The sequence below is a fragment of the Antechinus flavipes genome, chromosome 4, assembly GCF_016432865.1.
Source record: "Antechinus flavipes isolate AdamAnt ecotype Samford, QLD, Australia chromosome 4, AdamAnt_v2, whole genome shotgun sequence".
Taxonomy (NCBI): domain Eukaryota; kingdom Metazoa; phylum Chordata; class Mammalia; order Dasyuromorphia; family Dasyuridae; genus Antechinus; species Antechinus flavipes.
The window spans coordinates 44,869,450-44,893,292 of record NC_067401.1 but is presented as its reverse complement, the minus strand read 5'-3'; the positions used below and the strand labels follow the sequence as shown (position 1 = coordinate 44,893,292).

General features: G+C 35.7%; 1 protein-coding gene across 1 annotated transcript in view; it reads right to left on the bottom strand.

The window, feature by feature from the left end:
• Positions 1-250: 250 nt before the first annotated feature.
• The window catches only part of SPAG17 (sperm associated antigen 17), a 249,501-nt gene continuing 225,908 nt past the window's right edge, over positions 251-23,843 (bottom strand). The window contains 6 exon segments of the mRNA XM_051992887.1: positions 251-440; positions 1,275-1,387; positions 2,250-2,394; positions 8,846-8,906; positions 13,691-13,875; positions 17,800-17,942. Of these exon segments, the coding sequence (XP_051848847.1) occupies positions 435-440; positions 1,275-1,387; positions 2,250-2,394; positions 8,846-8,906; positions 13,691-13,875; positions 17,800-17,942 (653 nt within the window). The 3' untranslated portion in view covers positions 251-434.

Genomic DNA, 23,843 nt, shown 5'->3' with positions numbered 1-23,843 from the left:
TAGTGGTTTTAATAGGATGTCATCAAGACAAACCCCAGAAAACAATCTAAAAGTATTTCCTGCTAATTTTGCTTGCCCTCTGAACCATTTTATTCATTAGCAGCTGTCAGGAAAGATGAGGATACACATGTGAATGGCATGTAACAATAGTGGTTTGACCAAGAATGAGCTGAGTTGGGGCTTTTTGTTCAAAACATTTGGATGTCTTTGAGACTGACAACTTCTGCTAAACAGAAAGAAATGCACAACGTTTTGTACAAAGGTGTTTTATTAAGTATTTTTCTGGTAGACAGTAGGACAGCTTTCCCCAAGACACTGTCTGGATAACTTAAAAAGAGAAATACAAGTGGACCAACTGCATCAGTAGTGATAGCTCTAAGATGCCTAAGCTAGATGAAGATTAGTTTTCTTTTTTGCAGCAGGTAGCCTGACGATCACATCTGTAATTAAATTCATTGAAATTCATATTATTTTCGTTCTGCTTGTGACAATAGCACTGAGAGATCTGAAAAACAATTTCATGTATATAGACTAAATCCTCCTGATGCATCTTACAAATGATTTAAGTCCAGTGTTTCAAATTGAAAGGTTTTTTTAGTATAAGAGCTCTTCACCACCATTGGCATTAAGGTGGGGGAGAAAGTACTGGAGAAATAGATTTACTTGGTTTTGAAGATGATATATGATTTTAAAGTCTATATTGATTAAAATACATCTGCATATTTAATGTGCAAGAATTAAAAATAAGAAACCTGATATTAGCCCAGCTTTCCAGTAACAAATTAGCAAGGAAAACATAGTCCTTTACATCTTTTTTAGGACAAGTGAAAAGTGACATCTCATGAGCCCAGAACATGAAAACTGTTCATTAAATGGTGAATAGTTTTAAATTATTAGGATAAATTAGGATTTCAGAATGAGTATTTTTGTACACTATTTATATCACATACATTTTCTTGAATCTGAGGTCTTAATGTCTATGAGTAAACAGGATCTACTAATAAACTACATGCTGGTAATCTTCATTGATGCTTTTTTGAATGTAAAAACAGTTCATTTTTGTCAAAAGTATGGAACAAGATTACAAAGATTACAAGGACAGCAACAAGCTTGATTCTCTTATTGTCAAAGTTAATATTTATACTATATCTTTTAGTGCCTGATACATAGTGGGTGCTTAATACTAATTGATAAGTCCAAGACTAGAATTTGAAATAATTGATTAAATATATTGAATACTGAGTCTAAAAGCACATTTCCTGGATATTACTCACAAGAGGTACTTGATAAGACTTGGTGATTAGAGAAATATTACGAACTGATGGATTTTCTTTTCCCATGGGAAAATCATCTGGTCTCGAGTCATAAGTCATAGATGTTAAAACTGGTAAGATACTTGTTAAAGGTATATAATTTTTGCAGCATAACATACATCCTCATCTCCAGTCCTCTAATTCTAAACCTGGAAATCTATATCATACCTACAGATATCTGTATTTACCTGAAAAATGTCTATAATTGGCAATGGAATAGGTAAAAAAAGAGGAAAGTTCTTAGATCTTTTCTTTCTACTGTTAAAGCCTTGGTTCCAACTAACATGTAGTCAACCTGTAATCCACATAAGAAAAAACTTGAATAGATTCAGGCAAAGAGAATGAGAAACTTCATTGGTTCAAGTGATCAGGTCAGTTATAGCTCAAACTGTGACCATATGAAATGAGACTGGAGCATGGTTCAATTGTCAGTTATCTGTCAAACTGGTCCTTTGTCAAGACAACCCCAATTTGTTTTTTCACACAAGTGTGGGTTGTTTTTTTTTTTTTTTTGGTCATGGTAGAAGGTCCCTCACCTTATATCTCAGCAATTGGCCTTGTCTTTACTATAAAAATCTGGTCTTTCAACTTCCTTGCAGAAATCCTCTCCTCCGTCAATTGTTCTCTTTTGCATTCCCCAATCTCCTTTCTCTTTTTAAACCCATTATTCTCTTGTAAAAATTTAAAATCAACCCATATTTTTTTGATCCTGCTAGTCCCATTGAGCTACCATTTTATGTTTCCTTTCCTTTTATTGCTATTTTTTATGAAAGAGTAATCACTCCACCCTAAGCTTACAAACTCCCTTCTTGACCCAAAGCAGAAATCTTTGGGGACTCCAGAGGTGAGTTTGCCCCTTTTCTAACTGTAGTAATGTCAATCTGGATTGTGGCTTTTCCTTGGCCTTTTGTCGCTAGACCAAGATTCAAAGGATATTTGCCTCCACAGGTAAAAGTAGAATTTCATGTTCAGTTATAATCTCAATGTTGTAGGAAATGGTTCCTAATCCCTTGTGAACATTCTCTCCAACAGCCATGGCAAAGATCTCCACCTGCAGGTCCACCTGTAATCCTGGTGCTACCTAAAAGACACCATAGAGTTAACACCAAGTGTTAAAAAGAACCAAGCAGATATGATTAAATTTGGCCTACAGTGCAGTTGTGAAACAAAGGGCTCTGGGATGCTCAGGATAATCTCCAATACGAGAGGTATTATTATCTCCATCAGCAGAATATCATCTCTTCATTACGACAAGGGTTTTTTAAAATTAAATATCTTATACTTTACTAATAGCAGGAATAATTTCAGCAGTGATCATAGAATGCATTCCAAAGTAACAGCGATGGAAACAGGACTTTAATTATTCTCTCAGCTCCTTTACTTCTCCCTAAGAAAATGCTCAGGATAATCTCCAATACGAGAGGTATTATTATTTCCATCAGCGGAATATCATCTCTTCATTACGATAAGGGTTTTTTAAAATTAAATATCTTATACTTTACTAATGGCAGGAATAATTTCAGCAGTGATCATAGGATACATTCCAAAGTAACAGTGATGGAAACAGAACTTCAATTATTTTCTCAGCTCCTTTACTCCTCCCTAAGAAAATGCTAACACTGTTAAGTATTATAATTTTTGAATAACTATATATATTAGAGACACTGTGTGGCACAGTAAATGGAGAACCATTCTAAAAGTCAGGGAAATTTGGTTTAAAATTTGACCTAAATTGTTTTTGTGATCTTGGCCACATTTGACTTCTATCCCATAGTGCTCCAGGAAACTCTTGGAACACCAGAAACAGAAGATTCAGAGATTTACACTTCAGACATGCACATTAGAGAAAAGAGTGTCCTTATTTTTCTACAAAAATGAAATCATTTATCAGACCAAAAAAGACAAAAATAGTGCCTTTCCCCCAAGTTGACTTTATGGAACTCTACTGTTACTCATACAATGTTAAAACTTGTAAGATGCTGGTTAAGGGTATATAATTTGGCTTTGTTTTATTCTAATTATCTCATTGGTTTTTATTTGGTCCATTCTAAACGGACAAGGTGTTACTCTCTTAGAAGAGGGAACTCTGAGAAAGATAGATATCATAGACAAGAATCCTACAAGATCTAAGAGTTCTCTTTTGAAGAAGGAACTGAGATCCAATTTCTAGATCCAGGACAGAGTGAGGAGACTTGCCCATGATGGTGCAGAGGTGACCTGGGTAAGAAGGCCCTACACAGTATACCAAAGAAAGGAGAAATTGCAGAAACCAGAAGCGATAGTGGTGTGGCTTAAACTCCCAAGCTCATCACATTCAGTAGCAAAAGCCTACAAAAGAATAACCAAGGCAGAAAAGCCAGACCAAAGGTAGACTTATGTATGATTCTGCCATGTTGAACCAACAGAGCTTTCCAGGTGACTAATAGAATGGAATCTAGCAGAAACATTTGCTTCCACAGCCTCAAACTCAGGACAATGATTTTCCAGGTTCAGACCAAGGGGAAAATAATCACACTGCCCTCTATCATACCCCTTTGGAAGTACTGAAAGCTTTCAAGTTCCAAGCCTATCTCTGAAATCTTGAGTTATGTGACATTAAGTATGCCAAGAAAAGAGTAACAGGATCAATCTTCCTTCCAGAAATGTAGCAAACCAGCCCTACATCAAATCCTAAGTTAGGAAGTAAGCTAGAAGAATGGGGGGGGGGGGGGAGGAGAGAATCCCACTATACCAACTTTCCATGGTAACAGAAATGTTCAAGAGACAAATGCAGAAGAAGAGTGATTATAAAACATCTACAAGCAATGCTTATAACATAGCTTGAGCACAAACAACTAGAATTTTTAGAGGCGATTAAGAAAAATCTTTTAATAAATGGAATGAGAGTACTTGAGGTAAAAATTGGAAAAGAAGTGAGAGCTATTGAGGGAAAAAACTGGAAAAAGAATTTATAGCTTGGCACAAAACTTTGCCTAAGCAACAAACTCCACACAAATTAGAATAGACAGAATAAAAGCCAATGACTTCATGAGGTAATTAGAACTAATAAAACCTGGTGTAACCAGCCAAAAGGTTGAAAAACTTGGAAGAAATTTTAAGTATCTCACAGTAAAAATGACTGACTTGAAGAACACATCAAGGAGAAAATAATTAAGAATCATTGGATTATCTGAACACTATGGCCAACAAAAGAACCTAAATCTCATATTTCAAGAAATCTTAAAAGAAAAACCCCAAACTGCCCAGATCTCATAGAACCAAAAGGCAAAGTGGAAATAGAATGCACTGTTCACTTCCTAAAAGAAACTAAAAATGAAAACTCCTAAGAACATTATCCTCAAAATTCAGAGCTTTTTGATCAAAAAACAAATATTGCAAGCAACTAGGAAAAAATAATTCAAATATTGAGGAGATACAATTAAGATCACTCCCAATTTGGCAGCCGTTACTGGTTATAAAGCAATGGAGAACTTGAAATATGAATGATATTCCCAAAGACAAAAAATATAGGATTACAGACAATAATTTACCCAGCAAAAACAAGTACAATTCTACAGTGGGAAAATGGACCTGATGGTATAATGGATACAGCTTTGAATATGGAGTCAGAAAGACTCATCTTCATGCGTTCAAATCTAGCCTCATACATTTACTAGCTGTGTGAGTTTGGGTGATCTTAAGTCTGTTTGCTTCAGTTCTTCATCTGTCAAGTGAGCTGGAGAAGGAAATAGCAAACCACTCCCTTGAGTAACTCCTAAATGAGGTTACAAAGAGTCAGACATGACTGAAAATAAATAGCATTCCTGATGAAAAGACCAGAGCTTCTGAAAACCTTCAAAGTTCAAACCCCAAAGTAAAGTGAAGCATGGAAAAGGTAAATATGAATGAACAATAATAAAGGACTAACAAGGATAAGCTACTCACAAGCTACTCACATTCAAACATGAGGAGATGACAAACGTATTCCTTCTGAACCATATCATCATCAGGGTTCATAGTGGAAGTCCTATTAGATAAGACGTGGGAAGGATTTTTGATCCTATTATCTATTGATGCTATTAAGAATGGAAAGAGGGACAAGAAATACAGTATGGAGGAGTAGTGGCTGGAGAAGGGAAAGGAAGGTTAGGGAAATATTTTCTATTGAGATTGTTCCAATACCTCACAATAAGCAAGGAGAAGGGAGCAGGGCAAGGGCTAATACCCAAACCTGGTTTTCATTTGAATTGGTCAAAAGAAGAATACACATACAAACATAGAATTGGTTATAGAAATACAATTCACTTTGTAGGAAAATAAGAGGGAAAAGGGAAAAGTAAATTAGGCAGATTAGAAAAATCTTTCTTCTTCACTATTCCATCCTCCAGATGAGGAGACAGGAAAGATAGGAAGATCAAAGAAGGGTTAAAAGGCTAATTTTATTGGCTGATCAACAAGGAAAAACAAAATAGAATCCAAATGACCATTCAAGTCTTATGAACTTCTTTGCCAGCAAATCAAGTAATATTCTAATCATTTGCCTGATCCCATCTTGGTTATAGTCTTCCTCTCCATCACAAAGAACATCTTACTACCTCCATTCAAAGATCTTCCAAGGAAAGCATTCATTCTTTGAACTGAATGCTGGTAAAAGCCACAATATGGCCTCAAAAATGGAAATAATGATGAAAGAAAAAAAAGGTCTTTGCCTGTTGAGGATCAGTGGTAAGCAGAAAGTTTCTAAAATGAAGAAGTATGAAAATAAGGAAGTTGCAATAGTTCTGGTGAGAAATGAGTATGGACTGGTTGGAGACTATCACAAAAAGATTAAAAGCAAAAGAAAAAGAAGAGGGGATATAGAAGCTGACCCTGGGATACGACACATAATCCTTGAGATGTGAAAAAACTGGGACATTAATGCGCTACTGGTAGAGTTGTAAGTTGATCCAACAATTTTAGAGCAATTCGGAACTATGCTCAAAGGGCTATAAAACTTTGCATACCCTTTAATCTAGCAGTGTCACTACTGATCTCAAAAAGATCATAAAAGAGATAAAAGGATCCACATGTGCAAAAATGCTTTTAACAGCTGGTGTTAAAGAATTGGAAAATGATCGGATGGGGAATGGCAAAATAAATTATGGTATACAAATATATGAATATATATATTATATAATATAATATTTGATATATGAAAGTAGTGGAGTTTGTATAAGAAATGATGAACAGAATGTTTCAGAGAAGATTTTGAAAGATTTACATGAACAGATGCTGAATGAAACAAGCAGAACCAGGAAAACATTGTATATAGCAGCAAGATGATTATATGATGATCAACTGTGATAGACTTATCTCTTCTCATCAGTTCAGTGATCCAAGACAACTCAAATAAACTGGACAGAAAATGCCATCCACATCCAGAGAGAGAACTATGGAGACTGGATACAGGTTGAAGCATATTTTTTCATCTTTTTTTCCCTTTTTTCCCCCTTTCTTGTAGTTTTACCCTTTGTTCTGATTTTTCTCTCCCAAAATGACTCATATGAAAATATGTAAAAAATGAATATATATGTATAATCTAAAAAAATTTAAAATAAAATGGGTAAAAAAAAAAAAAAAAGACAATTCCTTCTTTTCTCCTTCCTTTTCTGAGAAGAAATTCCAGAAAACATGCACACACTGGACCAACCATGAGAGAAACATGAGAGGCAGAAAGGCAAACCTCAAGCATGCAAGTTCTTTTCTGAAATTCAGAAACACCAGAGGGGTGAAGACTGTGGCTCACTTACTTGGAAAGAAAAACAAATAGAATGGATTTATCTTCACTTCCCTATTAGTGGAAGCACATTTGATTAAGACAAATGGGAAGTGGATTCAGCCACTTGGATCAACTGTATGTGATGAACAGTGCAGAAGATTTAAGTAGCTTGGTATCATCCTAACCCCAGAATGAAATAGTAAGTGCATGCAGTTTGGTAAAGAAAAGTATTACATGTTTTGAGGTTGGGAAGTCCAAGTATGGAGTCAGCAGAAGGGCATCATTTAATTGATTTGTAGCCAACCTTCCTAGATGGGAGCTGTCCACACAATGCTGAAACTTGTTTCACAATGCAAAAGTCCAAGTTGTCCCATGTTTCTTGTGGGCTCCCATTCTTTAGAACCTTGAAGGGAGCATCAAAACCACTACAAGAAGTGGGAAAGAATCCCTTGCACTGTGGCACCCCTGATGGAGAGCAAAGACAAAGAAAGGCAGCATAAAAAGAATAAATCAGTTCTAATTGTATGGAAAGCAATTGGAAAACAACTTTTTTTTTCCAATGTTCATATGATTTTCTAAAGAAGGAAGGAAGGAAGAAAAAAGAAAGGAGAAAAGGAAGGAAGAAAGAAAAAAGAAAGAAAGAGAAGAAAATCAATGAGATCTTTTCACTATCTTTGTGAATGCATGTGAGTTAAACAGTATTCAGCTGTTCTGTTTCAAAGGAAACTGATACTTGCCACTTGGTTAAGCTAATTAGGAAAATCCTGATGAAAGAAGAAATTGATGAAATTCTACAAAATGGAACCTGGTCCACTGCCACCATATAAGTTTACATAAGCTCTGAGCAAATTCATTTCATGCTGGCATTTAATCAGTTAGAACAGAGACTCAATTTACACAGCCTCAAAGTCTAGATTTTTTTAAACCATAAACCAAAGTTCATCCTGTTAGCTACAAAACTGAAATGAAATTCAGAGACTCCTTTGGGAACAATTAACACATTGGCCTGCTTTTTGAGCAATCACTGAATGCCATTTGGATTAATGTAGGCTTTAAATTGTCAAGAAATTTGATCATTTCAATTAATAAGCTCTTAAAAAAAAAGGCTAGCAGTAGTCCTTGATAATTTACAATGTCTCCTGTCATTAAGGTGAATGAGAAATTGAGTGTCATGCCTATAGTAATACCAATATTGAGTATAAAAGGTAGGATTTGAACCAGTATTCCTGATTCAAAGTCCAATATTCTAGCTACTCTTGGAGGAAGCCTCTCTTGTTGGCTCTTCTCCACCCTAGGCAATTAGAGTTAAGTAATTTTGCTCAGGATCACACAGCTATGAAGTGTTAAGTATCTGAGATTGGATTTGAACTTAGGTCCTCCTGATACCAGGGTCAGGGCTCTGTCCACTGTACCATCTAGCTGCTCTGAGGAAGGCTGTCTTAAAAAAATAATAAATCAGTACATCATAATCAACAATTCCTTTTCATTTCTGCCTGGTGACTTCCCTGACTTTCTTCAAAGTCTCAACTAAAGTTCCCTCTTTTGCAAGATTTTTCTAGTCCTCCTTAACTTTAATGCCTGCTTTGTTTCTTATTTGTCCTTTTGATATCATATTCATACATAATTGCAAGTAGTCTTCTACTTTCCCCATTAGATGTCAAGCTCCTTAAGAGGAGTTGTTTTTCTGCTACTTAGCACAGTGCCTGGCCAATTAAAGGTGCTCATAATGCCTGTTTGACTAATTGTCAGAAACACATGTGGGCTGTCATACGCAGAAGTGTCTGCAACAACTTACTGGTCCCGGTGTGTAAGTCACTTTTAATCCAGTGCTGGGTGGGGGCTGTTTCACCTGAAATCTGATACAAAAATGTTGTTACAAATGAGCAATAATAATAGTTCATATTTATATAATACTTTACACTCTTTCCTAAGTTGTCTTATTTGTTCCACTGAACAATAATCTTATAAGGCAGAAAAGACAGGAATTATCTGTTATAGATGGAGAAATAAAGGCTCCAAGTCCACTCCATCCTGCTAGTGTCTATAAGAGCTAGAATTCATGATGGCAGTTACAGTGAATAGGATGTGATAGTGAGATATAAGAACTCACCTTTTTCAGGCAGGCTTCTGTTCACATCAGTCTTCTGTCCCTTCTCCCCCAATTTTTAGTAGCTTCCTATTAACTGGACCACTTGCTGTTCTTTTTACCAATTACTCCATCTCCCTTTTCTATGTCTTCATGGAACATTTTCCCTCCTCCTGTATTCAGTAGGCCCTTAATATATTAAAATCTCTTCACAATTTGAGTGTACCACCTTTTCATGCATATTTCACATAGTTTTTCCTGACAAACTATGTTCTGTTTGAATTGTCCTACTTGTCACTTACAAATCTTCAGTAATGAATACCATATGTCGATGCTTTTGCACAGACTGTCCGTCATACCTCCAATGTTTTTTATTCTGACCACAAATTTTTAGAATTTCTGAATTCCCTCAAGGTTCAGCTCAGGTGCCACTTCAACTAGGGGGATGGTAGGGTGATGACATGTGGAAATAAGACATGGATATAAGAGATGTTGTAGTGATAGACATCAACAAGACTTGGCAACAAGTTTTAAATAAGGGGAGAGGAGATGAAGAGTTTGTGAACCTGGATAAATGGAAGGATGATAATTCAATAAAAACATGGAAGGATGGATGCAGAGGCAAAGATAATGAGTTCAGTTTTGGATGTTAAGTTTAAGGTACCTATGAATATTCAGATGGAGTTGTCCAGTAATCTTTGAAGATGTGGTACTGAAAGTCAGTAGAGAAATAAGATCTGGATATGTAGATGATAGAATGATTTATAGAGAACCTCACAGAAGATGGGATCACCAAGAAAGAAAATTTTGTCTTTGCCTCTCCCCACAACTGCTACTGTGTTTCTACATTTTTGGCACTTTGATTTCAACAGTGTAAAGAGTTCCCAGTGAGGAAAATTCCTCTTTCAAAGCAGATCAATAATCTAGGGGTTAGAGATTAAGTGACTTGCTCAGGATCATGGAGCCAGCAGATGTCGGAGGCAAGACTTAAGCCCATCTCTCTAATTCAAAGGCTGGGTCTTTATTCACTACGCCATGATGCTTTTCATGCACAGTTTGTTTAATAATTGCTCTTGAACTGAACTGGCTGAGAGCGAGCATGGGGGCACGGGGGAAAGAACAATAGTTTTGGAGACAAAAGTCAGGTCCAACTGGAGAATCCAAGTCCAAATTCCACCTTTATCATTTGTGGTATCTTTGGGAAGTCCCTTCATTTCCCTGGACCTAAATTTTCCCTTCTGTAAGAAGAGTCATCTTGAGAGTCCTCTGAGGTCCCTTCCAGTCTAGACTTTATGATCCTATGAACTGAATTTGCAGTTCCAGGCCATCAGAATAACAAATAGTTAGGAGCAGTATTTAGGGCAGATTGCCCAACCTTTCTTCAGACAGTTCTTAATATAAGCTCATAAAGTCAATCAGTATTAGAAGTGACTGTAACATAAATCTTCACTTCATTTATTAACTGTTTTCTGGGTCCAGGGCAAAGTTCCTTTTTGGACCCGATTGCATGTTTCAGTATGGTGTATGGCATGAATGTTGGTCTACTGACTGCCAGATCATTAGGATAAAGAATGAGGCCTCTCTTGGAAATCAGTGGTGCGTGGGATCCCGGAATGCACTGGCTGGCTAGGGAGTTTACACATTTGAAGACATGGGAAGAATACAGAACTTGAGGAAACTTTGTAAACCTCCATGTTAACATAGAGTGTGAGCCAGCCTTTTTCCCCTCATGTGGTTTGTGGGTTCTGCATGATGGTTAAAGACTCTGAGACTAGTGCAATGCCAAAAAAAAAAAAAAAAAAAAAAGCATACCTTCACCCTGACCTCTCCAACCAATTAACTTTAGGATTGGCTGTGAAAGGCCCATACTTAATGAATTGCTGATTGAAGTCTACAAACCTGAAACTCTAAGCTTAAGAGAGATAGAATCTGAAGGGATGAATTTTATTTGAAACTAGACTATCTTTACTCATTAACTTTGCCCAATGATGAAAAAGTCAGCATTGATGATATATGGTCAGTTTGGGTGGGAATAGGTGCATTCCAGAAGATTGAGACTTTACTCCAATGAACCATAACAGTGCCGGTCATAGTGGTGCAAGTTTGTAGTCCGCACTGTTGGGGAGGATGAGACTGATGGATTGCTAAAGTTGATTAGGTATCTTTACAAGATTCAGAAGAAGCATAAGGAGGTAATCAAGAAAGGGAAACCATAAGGGACTTAATAAGGTTTATCTGTTTACATTCCTACATGGTAAGGTGATACTTGTAAATCATAACTTTCTCATTATTGTGGCAATTAGGAGTATTATTAGTATTATTAGGACAGAGGGCCCAGGTGTGAGTTAAATATGAAGGGATAAAATCTAAAAAAGATAAAATCAAAGCGTAAGAGAGGAATGTATTAGGAGAAAGGGGAAGGAATAGTGAGGACAGTATATATTATCTGCCACAAAAGAGGCAAGAAAAAGCTATTACAATGGAGGGGAAGAAGTGGAGAGAAGGAGGAGTTGAGTGAACCCTACATTCATTAGAATTAACTCAAAGAGGAAATAATATACACATTTCATATGGATATATAAATCTGTTTTATCCTGCAGGAAAGTAGGAGGAAAAGGGGAAATATGAAGGAAGGGAAGGTAATAGAAGAGAGGGCATATTGGGAAAATGGCTGGTCAGAAGCAATAAACTTTTGAGGAAGGACAGGGTGAAAGGAAAGAGAATAGAATAAGTGGGGAGAGGCAATACAGTTAGCAATAGTAGTTATAAGAATTTTGAAGCAAATTTCTCTGATGAAGTTCTCAATTCTCAAATGGAGAGGGAACAGAGTAAAATTTGTAAAAAAAAAAAAAAAAAAAAAAAAAAAAAAGAGCCATTTCCCAATTGGTAAATGATCAAAACATATGAGTTATGTCCAGAGGAATACAAAATAATGCATACCCTTTGACCTAATTATTCCTCTACTAGTCATAAATTTCAAAAGAGATTTTTTTAAAAAGGAAAACAATATTTATAGCAGCTATTTTCTCAGGACAAAGACTTGGAAGTTGGGAAATGACTAAAATTGTTTATGTAATTATGATGGAATATTATTGTTCTATAAAAAATGGTGAGTATGATGCTATCAGAAAAAACCTGGAAAGTCCTATGAGCTCAAGCAAAGTGAAATGTATTGTGTATGTAGTAACAGCAAAACTGTGGGATGATCTGCTGTGAATGATTTTGATATTTACAGCAATACAATGATCTAATACTACTCTGAAGGACTTTTGATGAAAACTTATCTGTAGCCAGAGAAAGAAATGATTGTGTCTGAATACAGACTTCAGCATACATTTTTCCCCCTTCGAGTTTTTTTTTGGGGGGGGGGCAGAGAATCTTATGTTTTCTTTTGCAACATAACTTTATGGAAATGTTTTACATAACTTCACATGTACTTTCTTAATGGGGGGGGTGTGGAGAGGAAGGGAAAGAATCTGAAACTCGAAGTTTTAAAAACACATGTTAAAATTGTTTTACATGTAACTGGGGAAAATAAAAATATTAAAAAATTAAAAGAAAGAAAAGCCCATATCTTCCTCCCGGCTCTAAAATTTTAAGAATTTATTTTAAACTGGAAATGAAACACTTGGTGTTTTCATTTCCACACCCAGATTGATTTCCCCCATGTGTATGGCTCTTAAAGACTTCCAAGGTCAGCTTTGTGAGAAAGTATAGGGATGCAGAAAGGAAATGGGAATGTAGCCTGTGAGAGCTGAACATGCTCTGAGGATCCTTCAAATACCAGCTCTTGTTTTATGTGATTGTCAAACTAAGCTGACAAATAACCTTAATTGACAAGAGCTTTAGCAGATACTCTCTCGACCTTCCCCATCTCAAATGCCAAAGGTTCTTCAGGGCATCAAGCTTTCAACAGTGTTCTAAATCACCCAGACACATTCACACAATTTCATTTCATACCATTCCTCTTCCTGATCTCTGTGTTCCAAGTCAAACTGAATTTAACACTCTTATCTATCACTATACAGTTGCATAAAACATTCTTCTTGTCGTCAATGCATTCCTTCATCACTGAAGTTGAGAGAAATTGAATGACTTGCCCAGTATCACAGTGAGTAAGCAAGTAAGCATAGGAAGCAGGACTCAGGCCTTGTTTTCCTGACTTCCAGTTTAGTGTTTTGTCTATTCCACTGGGCTACCTCAAGAAAAAGATAAATTGCCTTGGCTCGGGAACTTTGAACACCTCTTCATCCTTGTCCTGTAAATCACTTCCAAATCAGTCAATTTAACAAAACAGAAGCAAGGACAAGTCTACATGAGTGAAACTGAAGAGACATGTTGTGCAAGTACTTAAGCGATATATATGAAAAGCTTAAATATCCCATTTTCTATTATCCAATATGGCACAGTAAAGATCAGGGTGATGAGGAGGAGTGAGGAGAGCTTGATTTGACAATGATTACTTTAACAACAACTGACTTAATAATCTGGATCAGTACGCTCACACTGGTAACTCTCATACTAATAAATATTGCGACTGAGTGGTAGTCTTACCTGCAGAAATCCACACCAACATTTTTTAGCTTCACTATGGTCATATAGGTGTGTCCCTCCTTCAAGACACCAAAGTTCACCTCTGGTGGAATTAGATGAAAGGCGAAAGAGGATTGCTTTGTATTGTTCATGGCAGCACGTGCAATTGAGGATGTATTTACTCGTCCCCCGACACAGTCTTCTACCTATATTTAAAGGATGAGAATTGTAGAATGGGTTGTAGGCTTAAGTTCAAAAATTTTATATGAAACTAAAGAAATTGCAAGCTCCATGGAGGGGAAAGCCAAAGTTAACAACTGTAATACTATGATTCAATTAAAAAAATTATTAAAGCTTTTTATTTTTCAAGACATATGCATGGGTAATTCTGCTACATTAACCTTTGCAAAACCTTGTATTCCAGTTCCCCCTTCCTTTGCTCACCCCCTCCCCTAAATGGCAAGTAGTCCAATATATGTTAAACATGGTTGAAATATATGTTAAATCCAATATATGCATACATATATAAACAATTATTTTGTATAATTGTAATTGTAATAATTGTATAAACAATTATTTTGCTGCACAAGAAAAATCAAATCAAACAGGAAAAAAATAAGAAAATAAAATATGAGCAAACAACAACAAAAAAGTGAAAATGTTATGTTGTTAACCACACTTAGTTCCCATAGTCCTCTCTTTGGGTGCAGATGGCTCCCTTCATCAAAAGATCATTGGAAGTGGTCTGAATCTTCTCATTGTTGAAGAGAGCCACTATGATTCAATTTAACAAAATCAAAAAGCATAAACCATACATTAGTGGCAGAACCCTAAGTTCCAGTCTTTGAAAAGCTCAATATCCTAGTTCTAGAACTGGAAATTTTTTTAGAAATCAGTTAAAAGAGGGAGTATGACTCCCAGAGAGGTAAAGCTTGCCCAGGTTCCTATAGCTAGTAAGCATCTGAGGCAGATTTTGTATTCAGGTTTTTCTGGCTGCAGATCCAGATGGATCCTTAGATGATCCTGTCTACAGATGACATTGTGCTGGTTGCATCAAGCCCTGAGACGTTGCAGAGATTCTTGGAAGAGATATGTCACCATTCAAAAATTTTGACCGGGACATCCACAAAAGAAAGACCAAGTAAATGAATATTATGACATATATTGGATGGAAAACGAATAAAGTTTATTCACAGATATTTACATTTGAAATAAATATCCTGGATGGATTAATTATGCCCAATATTGAACAGAAGGAAAATAGGCTGTCTTGCAATTAGGAAATTACAAAGATCCTTTAATTAACTCCCAAGGTTTCCATGGAAATTAAGCTTTTTTTTTTCTTTTTTGGAGATTGTATCTCCATATCTTCACCAGACTAGAAATAAAAGCAGCCAGTTATAAGCCCAGTCTCACATGTGATGCATGAAAGCTTTGATCTATTTCATCTCTAATCTGGACCAGTTGTCTCCTTAAGCAGTCTTAGTTTTTTATTCCCAACTCTCCAGAGCTCACCATGTTAATACTGGTACAGATACCCAATTGGCTTAGTTCAGAATTCCTGAATTTAAATAATTCACCAGCCTCAGCCTCCCTATTAGTAAGGATTGCAAGTGTGCGCCTACCCATGCCTAGTTGCCTCATCTTTTTAACGAAACATCCTAATGGATGCATGTTGCATGACAGCAAGACATGGAATATAGGAATCTATAAAGAACTAAAAATGATTATCATCCTGAGGGCAATGGAATGGTGCGTGATGTGTATGAGCAGATAGTAATATTTAAACAAAGAGAAACTTTTTTAAAAGAAGAGCAAAAGACTTCATTAAGGAATAGTATGGCACAAAGATGGGCTGGTTACATGATGGGATGACAGATGCTCAGATTACCCCATTAGCTCTATCAAAAGAAATGAAGATCTCTAGCCCACTAAATGAATGTAACATCAAAAAGTTAGAGGGGTTGTCATTGGTAAGAGCTCCAAAACAATAAACGTGCAGATCAATTTGAATATTTCTTTCAGCGGTATTTGCAATTATATTTATACAAATTTTGAGTTAGTCTTGGTAAAATGCCTCCAGATACTTTATGCACTGTGTCATGATTTAGAATGAGAACTTTCTATTATTTCTTCATCAATTTTAATATTGCTATATAGAAATGCTGTTGAATTCAATCAGATGGTTTATCTTCCAAATCCAAGATGAGAGGAAAGAGATAGCAAGAAGATTGGAGGGAAAGGAAGAAGAGGACACAGAGATATTGTGTCATATCACCATTCTACCCTGACAGAACAAAAGCATTTAGTTTCTTTTCTGTCTCTGTCAATGGTCAAAAAGAACCAGAGCTAGGAAACATTTGTCATTTTGTGCATGAATAGCAATTTAGCAATTATGTGATTATAGGAATGTTGAATTCTAAGAAGAGGCATTGTAGGAGAGTTGACTTTATTATAAAACAGCATGTGTGCTCTTCAAAGGCTATCTGATATTCTTTCCTATTTATCAGCAGGACTTGGGTATCAGTTGATTAAAGTGATACTTAAAGGTCTTTGTTGAAAATATGCATATTTCTTATACTTACTATTCATCCTCCCCCTAAAAATGACTTTGTATTTATTTTGTGTATGTTCTTTATAGATTTCTATATGTGTATATTATTACCCTCAATAGGATGCAAATTCCTAGAGTACAGCACCTGATTTAATTTTGTCTTCTCATACTGCCTATAACATATGATTTAACAAGTCTTTGATGATTGATTGATAGATTGATGAGTCAAATCTTGTGTGAGGCAGTACATTTTATTTTTTAATAAAAAGTAAAATGGTGGGATGGAGAGGGAGGAAGGGAGAGAATCTGAAACTCATTTTAAAAAAATATTAAAATTGTTTTACATGTAACTGGAGAAAAATATTAAAAAAAGAAATAAAAGAAAAGACAATCCCTACTTTCATAATTTAATAGGTAGGTGTTGTGATCTAGTTCAGATGGATCTGAATCGATCCCTTTCGGGTGCCAAAATGTGGTGATCTTTTTCTTCTCAAAACGCAGCCAGGTGATAAGAGTTCAGATCTTTTATTATCTCCAATATAGCCCGGTTAGCTTAGAGGCCTATCTCTCTGCTTGGTTCCAAGAGCTCTTTCCGAATGTCGCCAAATCCAAAGGTCTGGTCCTTCAGCCTCTGCCTCTGCTTTCTTCAGCCTCCAGCCAGCTCCAGTCTTCATGTCATTCCAGTGAAATCTCGACTTGTAGCGTCTTCCTCTGAAGAACTTCTTCCACTGGCCCATTGGCCTATTTATGCTCCTTCCAGAGAGAGGGATTATGGGTTTTCTCTCATAGTGCTCTCTGGCCCAAAGCTTCAAGGGAGGTGTGAACTCATTGAACTCCAATGAGTAAAGGTGTGAACACAAGCCTTGTATTAATTAGTTCTACTTAGTACCTTGTTTCAGGTTCTGCCCAAAACATCTTCTTGTAAGATTAGATCAACTCTAATTAGTTAGCAGTTAGTAAGGATTCCAACAGGTAGGAGGGGATTGTACACAAGAGGAAACCTGATTTAAACCAGGTAGAGAAGCAGATGTGAAGTGAAAGTGCACTCCCAACACTTAACACAGTGCTTGGCACATAGTAGGTACTCAATAAATGATGACTAGATTGGATTGATCTCTTGGATGGGATTTAAGTCTGCCTAGAACCAAGAATAAAGCTCCTAGAGTAAAAAGCCATAAACATGAGCCCAGGCTATAACTCTTCACACATCTACAATTTTTAGAGTTACTCTATTAAATTGATTAATAGATTTGAGATCTTACTATCTTGAAAGATTCCAATCATATTTATGTTTCAGCTTATCTTCATAGTGTGGTATGATGTGATTGGTTCTCAAGGAAAGCCTTTTGCATTACTCTGGATCAAAATCCTCTGTGCACAGCACTGCAGTGTAGGAAGTCAGCAGTTTTCCTCTTTGGGATAGCTCAGTGAACTTACCATGAGCTCGCTACTTCGGCTATGGACACTAATGGAGAGTACTTTGGGTGTATTCTATATAGCCTACAGCTGCTGCTAGAGACCAGTAATGGCAATAATGCAACATTTCCCCCCTACATTCAAGAAAAGTTGGCTTTACCTTCTTAAGGGGTATAGACTTCTTTGGCTTAGAATTTTTCAAGTAACTAGGTAGCTTTACTTTCTCCTTTCTTGGTTGTCCAGCAGCATTTTGCAGCAGTGACTGGGTGGGAATCTTCATGGGCATCCATGTGGAATCAGAATCTTTTGGAAAGAAGGTGTTTTAATTAGACTGGATTAGTCTTTCTAAACCTGGTCTTTATTATTGCTTTACAGTAGCACAAAGAAAAGCTCAGAAATACAGACATGTAAATAAATTATGGTAATATAAGCTGAAGTTTAATTGTAAGTGTAAGAGTTTAATTAACATTATCTACTAGTCAACAAATATGTAACAATTTCTTTTTAAGAGTGAAGTTTGTTTGCTGAATGCTGCAAAATGTGAAGAAATGTATGATAGTCTAGTTGGAAAAATGATAAATGAAAACTTTAAAAAATGAATAAATAAGGTGACTATAAGACTACATAAGGTTTTGGTGGCATAAAAATTTTCCAGATAAGAGGATGTTTTAAAAAAATTGGGGGCTTATAGGAAAAAGTGTTCCATAGTGGAGAGGGATTTTAGGAAGAGATTCTGAGCCCCCAAAATTGAGGAATTCAGGAAGATATATGATAGGGATGAGAAAAATTAAAAATATAATGTCTTTAATAAAGGGGAGGCTATTTCTCATTAGCTAAGCTTCCTTCCTTAACATGTTTAGTTGTTCTTGGAGATTAAAAGAAGCAGTAAATCATGTCATAAAAATACATAAAACACTTTACTTCACCCATCTGGAAAAAAGTCTCTTTTTAGATCTAATGAAAACATACCTTTAAAAAATTTTGACTGTGGTCCAAAATCCCTCAGAGACTCAACAGCCACAACATCCTTCCCAATTTTCCAGACCTCCCATTTGCCTTTAGAAAAACTAACATATTGGTCTTAAAGAACAGCATTATACAAGTAGGATCTTCATTCAGCTTGTAAACTGATTTTGTGCCAATCTGTTAGTATGATATCCTCTCATCCACTCTCTTTCTACTTTGGCTCTGACTCAGCTCTCGGTAGAGTAGCTCTAGCATGGTCTCAGGCACCTGGTTCTGAGATGCAGACCATTTGCTAATTTATTTCCAGGCCTATTCAAGGATTAGCCCAGAAGTCTAGTTCTTGCTTGGATATGTCCTAGAATAAATATAAACCCTGTGGAAAGATCCCCCTAATAGATTTAGCTTCCCATGGTTCCCCCTGTCTGAGTAGATCAGGGAAATAAGTGTCCTTCAGCAGAGATACTTAATCATTAAGTATATATGACTACCCATTTGACTCACATGCTTATCACTTTATTCTGAGGTTATCCTGGAGCCTCAACAGAAACTGAAATTTTATCTGTTTACCTTAATATTTTTCTCCTTGAGGGATCCTGATAGTGAATTCTGTCAGCAAAATTAGTAGGATTTGGCAAGTAATTGATACTACAGAAGAGAAGAGGATCTACCTTTTCCTAGTTTTTATTAAAAAATGATTCATGGGAAGAATCTACTATTTAGCTCATTTCAAAAGATTTCACATCATTTAATGCTAAGTGAAAAAGTCCCTCCTTTCTTTTTCTCTAACTGTTTCTGCCTTTCTCTGTTTCTCTGTTGTCTGTTTCTCTGGATATGTTTAATCAAGGGATAAAAGTAAAATTTAAATATTCTTTCAAATATTCAAATAAATATAATGACTACCTATCACTATTATTCCCCAAACTTTAATTCTGATATTTTAAATGACAAAATTTTAAATTAAACTGTAAATAATTAGATTTGCTAATTCACACAAATAAAATAAAACATGTTTTTCCTTCAGTCATGTCCAGCAAAAGCAAGCCTTTAACTTTAATTGATTGAACACAATTTAGAAAAACTTAAATTTACATTATCTATATTGTATTGAAGGCAGTGAAGTAGTGCAGTGGATAGAGCCGTGAGTCTGGAGTCAGGAAACTCATTCTTCTGAGTTCAAATCTAGCCTCAGACACTTACTAGTTTTATTAACCCTGTTTGACTCAGTTTTTGCATCTGTCAAATGACCTGGAAAAGGAAATGGCAAACCTTCGTTTGCCAAGAAAACCCCCAAATGGAGTCATGAAAAGTCAGCATGACTGAAATGACTCAACAACTCAACAAAATGTTGTATTAAATTTTCATTTATTGTGTGAAACATTATATTTTAACCTGGTTTAGGCCTCTCTTTATCTGAGCATTGCAAGTGCTTGAGTTTGATACCACTAGCCTAAAAGCACTAAAGTGACTTGAACTCAGGTTTTTCTGTCTCTGAGGCTAGTTTTTTTTTTATCTACTATATCTTGAAGATACTCAAGATTCAATAACATTATAAAAATGAGGAAATATTACTTTATCATAAAAGGCCCCATCATTTATCTGTCTTGACTTTTTCCATCTTACTGTAAATATTAGTATCTTTAAGCACTCAGCTTTAAGGTTTGGCTCAAAGTCTGTATCATATGAAAAGAGAGCCCCATGTTACCTTGAAAGAGCTTCTAGTTAGTACCCTATTTACTTCTTATCTAGCTGTGGGAGAAGGATGAAACAGCAGTTGGAATGATTTTTGCAAATCAAAACAACTCCATTCCTACTTTTTTATTTATATTTATATATAAAGGGAAAAAGTATATTTTATATTTAATATTTATTTAGGGAAAAAGTAGAAGAAGAAAAGAAGGAAGGAAGTATAGGAAAAAGAGAAGGAGGAGGAAAAGAAACAGGGAAAAGGATGAAATTTAAAAATGGGAAAGCTGTGGTAAAATGCTCCAAAATGATTTGTATCTCTTTAGATGTCAGTTAAAAAGAATAAAAAAGCCTATTTTCTCTCTGGCTCCCTGTTGTTTTCTAGCACTGATTTCAGCATTCCATTTCATCTGTATCACCAACTGCTACTGGACTGCTCCATCTGTATATCCAACAGCAACTTAAATTCAACATGTGCAAAACTAAATTTATTATCTTTTTGCTTAAATTCATTCTACTTCTAAACATTCCCATTTCTGTTGTGGACATCATCATTTTTCTAGGCACCCAGATTCACAGCTTCAGAGTCATTTTGAACTTTTCACTTTCACTTCACTCTTCCCCATCCCCAATATCCAACAATCTGCCATCCCTTATCCCTTATAGCCATCAATTTCTTTCTTTTCTGACCACAATTGCAGTAATTTAGGACTTGACTAACCACTTTTTGTTTATTGTAGTAGCCAAGCTTTCATTACCTCATGTGTGGATTGTTAACATAGCTTCTCTGTGATCCTATATTCTTCCTTCTAATTTATGTTGCACAGTATCAGATTAATCTTCCTAATATTACTTTCATCATGTCCATAAAACCCATAAAACCCAATTCCTCTTACTTATCTTGCCAAATTTAAACTCCTCTCTATGTCATTGAAGGCCTCCTATGAATTGATTTTACCATATTTATTCAACCTTTCTTTTATCCATCCCCCAAATAAATCCTTTATTTCAGTCAGATTCATCTCTTTGTAATATTATGATTTTCTATACCTTTTCTTCTTTTGCTTGGAGCATCTTTCCATCTTCCTTCCATCTCTAGAACTGAGGTTTAGTGGAAAGAACACCATTCCAGAATTCACAAAGCCTGGGTTCTTGTTTTGTTTGTGATAATGGCTATGTGATCTTGGGGAAATCACTTAATATTTTGGAGATTTGATTAAATTAACCAAATTCAGTAAATATAAGGCTTGGGACTAGATAAGCTAAAGATTCTCTGAGATCCTTTTACTTTTACCTACTTTATAAAGCCACTTCAAGTTGCATGTTCTCTTCCCTCTATAAAAACTCCTATCACATTTATTGAATGAATCACAACTTTCAACACACAATATGCTCTTTTCCCCTATATGTGTACTATTTTTTTATCCTTAATCATATTTTAAATTCCTCAGATATCTAAGGACTCTTTCTTAATCTTTTCTTATGTTCCTGTTAATAGTGCCCCAAATTGTCAGGTCCTGAATCATTCAACACAATGGAGAAGACTTGACACGTATCTCACCCTCTCATTTTAGAAGGACTTTACAGTAATGTGCTTGAAACAAGGATTCTTACAAGTGCTAAGAATTGATAAGACAATGGTTATCTAGTTTAGCATGGTGATTAATAGTTCTCTAGTTCAGTATGATTGATTTTATCTTACAATAAATAATGGTTCCCTAGTGATACAATGATTGGTTTATACTTGGTATACTCCATATAAACTTGGAAAAATTCAGCCAGAGAAGGACTTGGAGACAGACTTGGAAGAGACAGAGGACTGGGGGCAGGAGCTCAAGCTCTCGGAGCCAAGGAGAGAGATTCATTCCATCTCCCACCTTTATGGTGTCTGGAGGCTGGAGCGCAAGCTCTTCAGCTGAGACAGACTTCAAGATAGGGACTGTCATGGTGGTCTGTCCTGCCTCCCCCACAAAAACCAAGACAAATTACAGAGGACCTGCAGAAAGCTAGCCAAGCCCCAGGCAAGGAGACAAGACTTTGAAGGAGATAATAAAGAATTTTGACTTTATTCCTGGATATTCTCATGGTGATTACTCTGCTGAAATGAAGGCTGGTCCAGAGACCTCTAGCAAACCAACCAGAACACTACACTTTACATCTACTAACATTCCAACAGTGAATAATTTATATTAGATATTCTGACTTTGACTTATCTGTTTTCTGAGCCCCAATGTATTTTCTTGATTTCATATAAATGGAAAAAACCTCCTACGCTATTGATTTCTAGTTGGTACTTTATTTACTTCTCATCTAGCTCTGGGAGAACAATGAAACAATAGTTGTAAATGTTTTTGCAAAACATAACAATTCCATCTTTACTGCTATTCTTGGGGGAAGGGTAGAAGAAAAAGAAAAGGACAGAAGGACATATATGAGAAAGAGGAGAAAGAAGAGAAAGATAGTGAAAAAGATGAGAATAAACAAAGGAAAACTAGTAAAAATGTGGTTAAAAAATCAATAGCACAAGTTTAGTATAGGGAGCATTAGGTTATAAGGAAAACATATTAAGGTCTCCAAGTACTAAAAAATTTAATAATAATGACATGACATTGCACTGACATCTGCTGTATGTCTCTTCTGTGACTTATAACATAATATAGGTATTAAAAAGAGCATTTGTCTTAAGGGGAAAGTCTGAGGTAATTAGGAGAACTTAGCAATTTCTTTTTGCTGATTCTGGTCCCAATTTTTGGATAGTCAATCATGTGAATGAAATGTCTTTCCAAGATATATTCATGGCCTTTTTTGCACTCTGATGAGGTTAATACAGTTCAAAAAACATAGAATGGTTAAGAGGAAAGGATATTAGAAACCATTAATCTAATCACTTCATTTTTACAAATCATTAAATCAAGGCTCAAAGAGTTAAAGTGACTTTTAAATACTAACCCAGGCAGTAAAGTAAGATTTGAAATCAGTTTTTCTGTCTTTAAACACAGAGTTCTTTTGATTATGCTATAAAATTTCTCTTTCTTTGATCAAGGGCTAAACAGTCATTCTCAAATTATTTTCTGCCAAAAGAGTTCATGATTCAAGTTAAGTATAGGAACTAAACCTCATTTCATTGGAACAGAGAACTCTGAGATAATGAAATTTCCTCACTAATGCAGGTTGACATTTTATCTGCTCTTTAGGGAATTGCCAAAAGCACTGAGAAAAGAAATGAGGAGATTACTTAGCAAGTTATGTGTATCTATAGCAGAATTTGAATCTAGGTCTTTCTCTCTGTCCATCACATTACATTGTCTCTCTCTTCAGTGGATTTTTGTACTATTTGGTCAATTCTGCTTTTTAAAATATTCTTTTCTTCAGTATTTTTGGTGTCTCTTTTCCTAAGCTATTGACTTTTCCTTTTGTATTTTTCTTATATCACTCTCATTGCTTTTTTCATTTTTTCTATCCTCTTTATTTGATTAAAAAAATTTTTTTTGAATCTTCCAGGAATTCTTATTAAGCCTGTCTCCAATTTTTGTTTCTTCTTTGAGACTCTGCTTT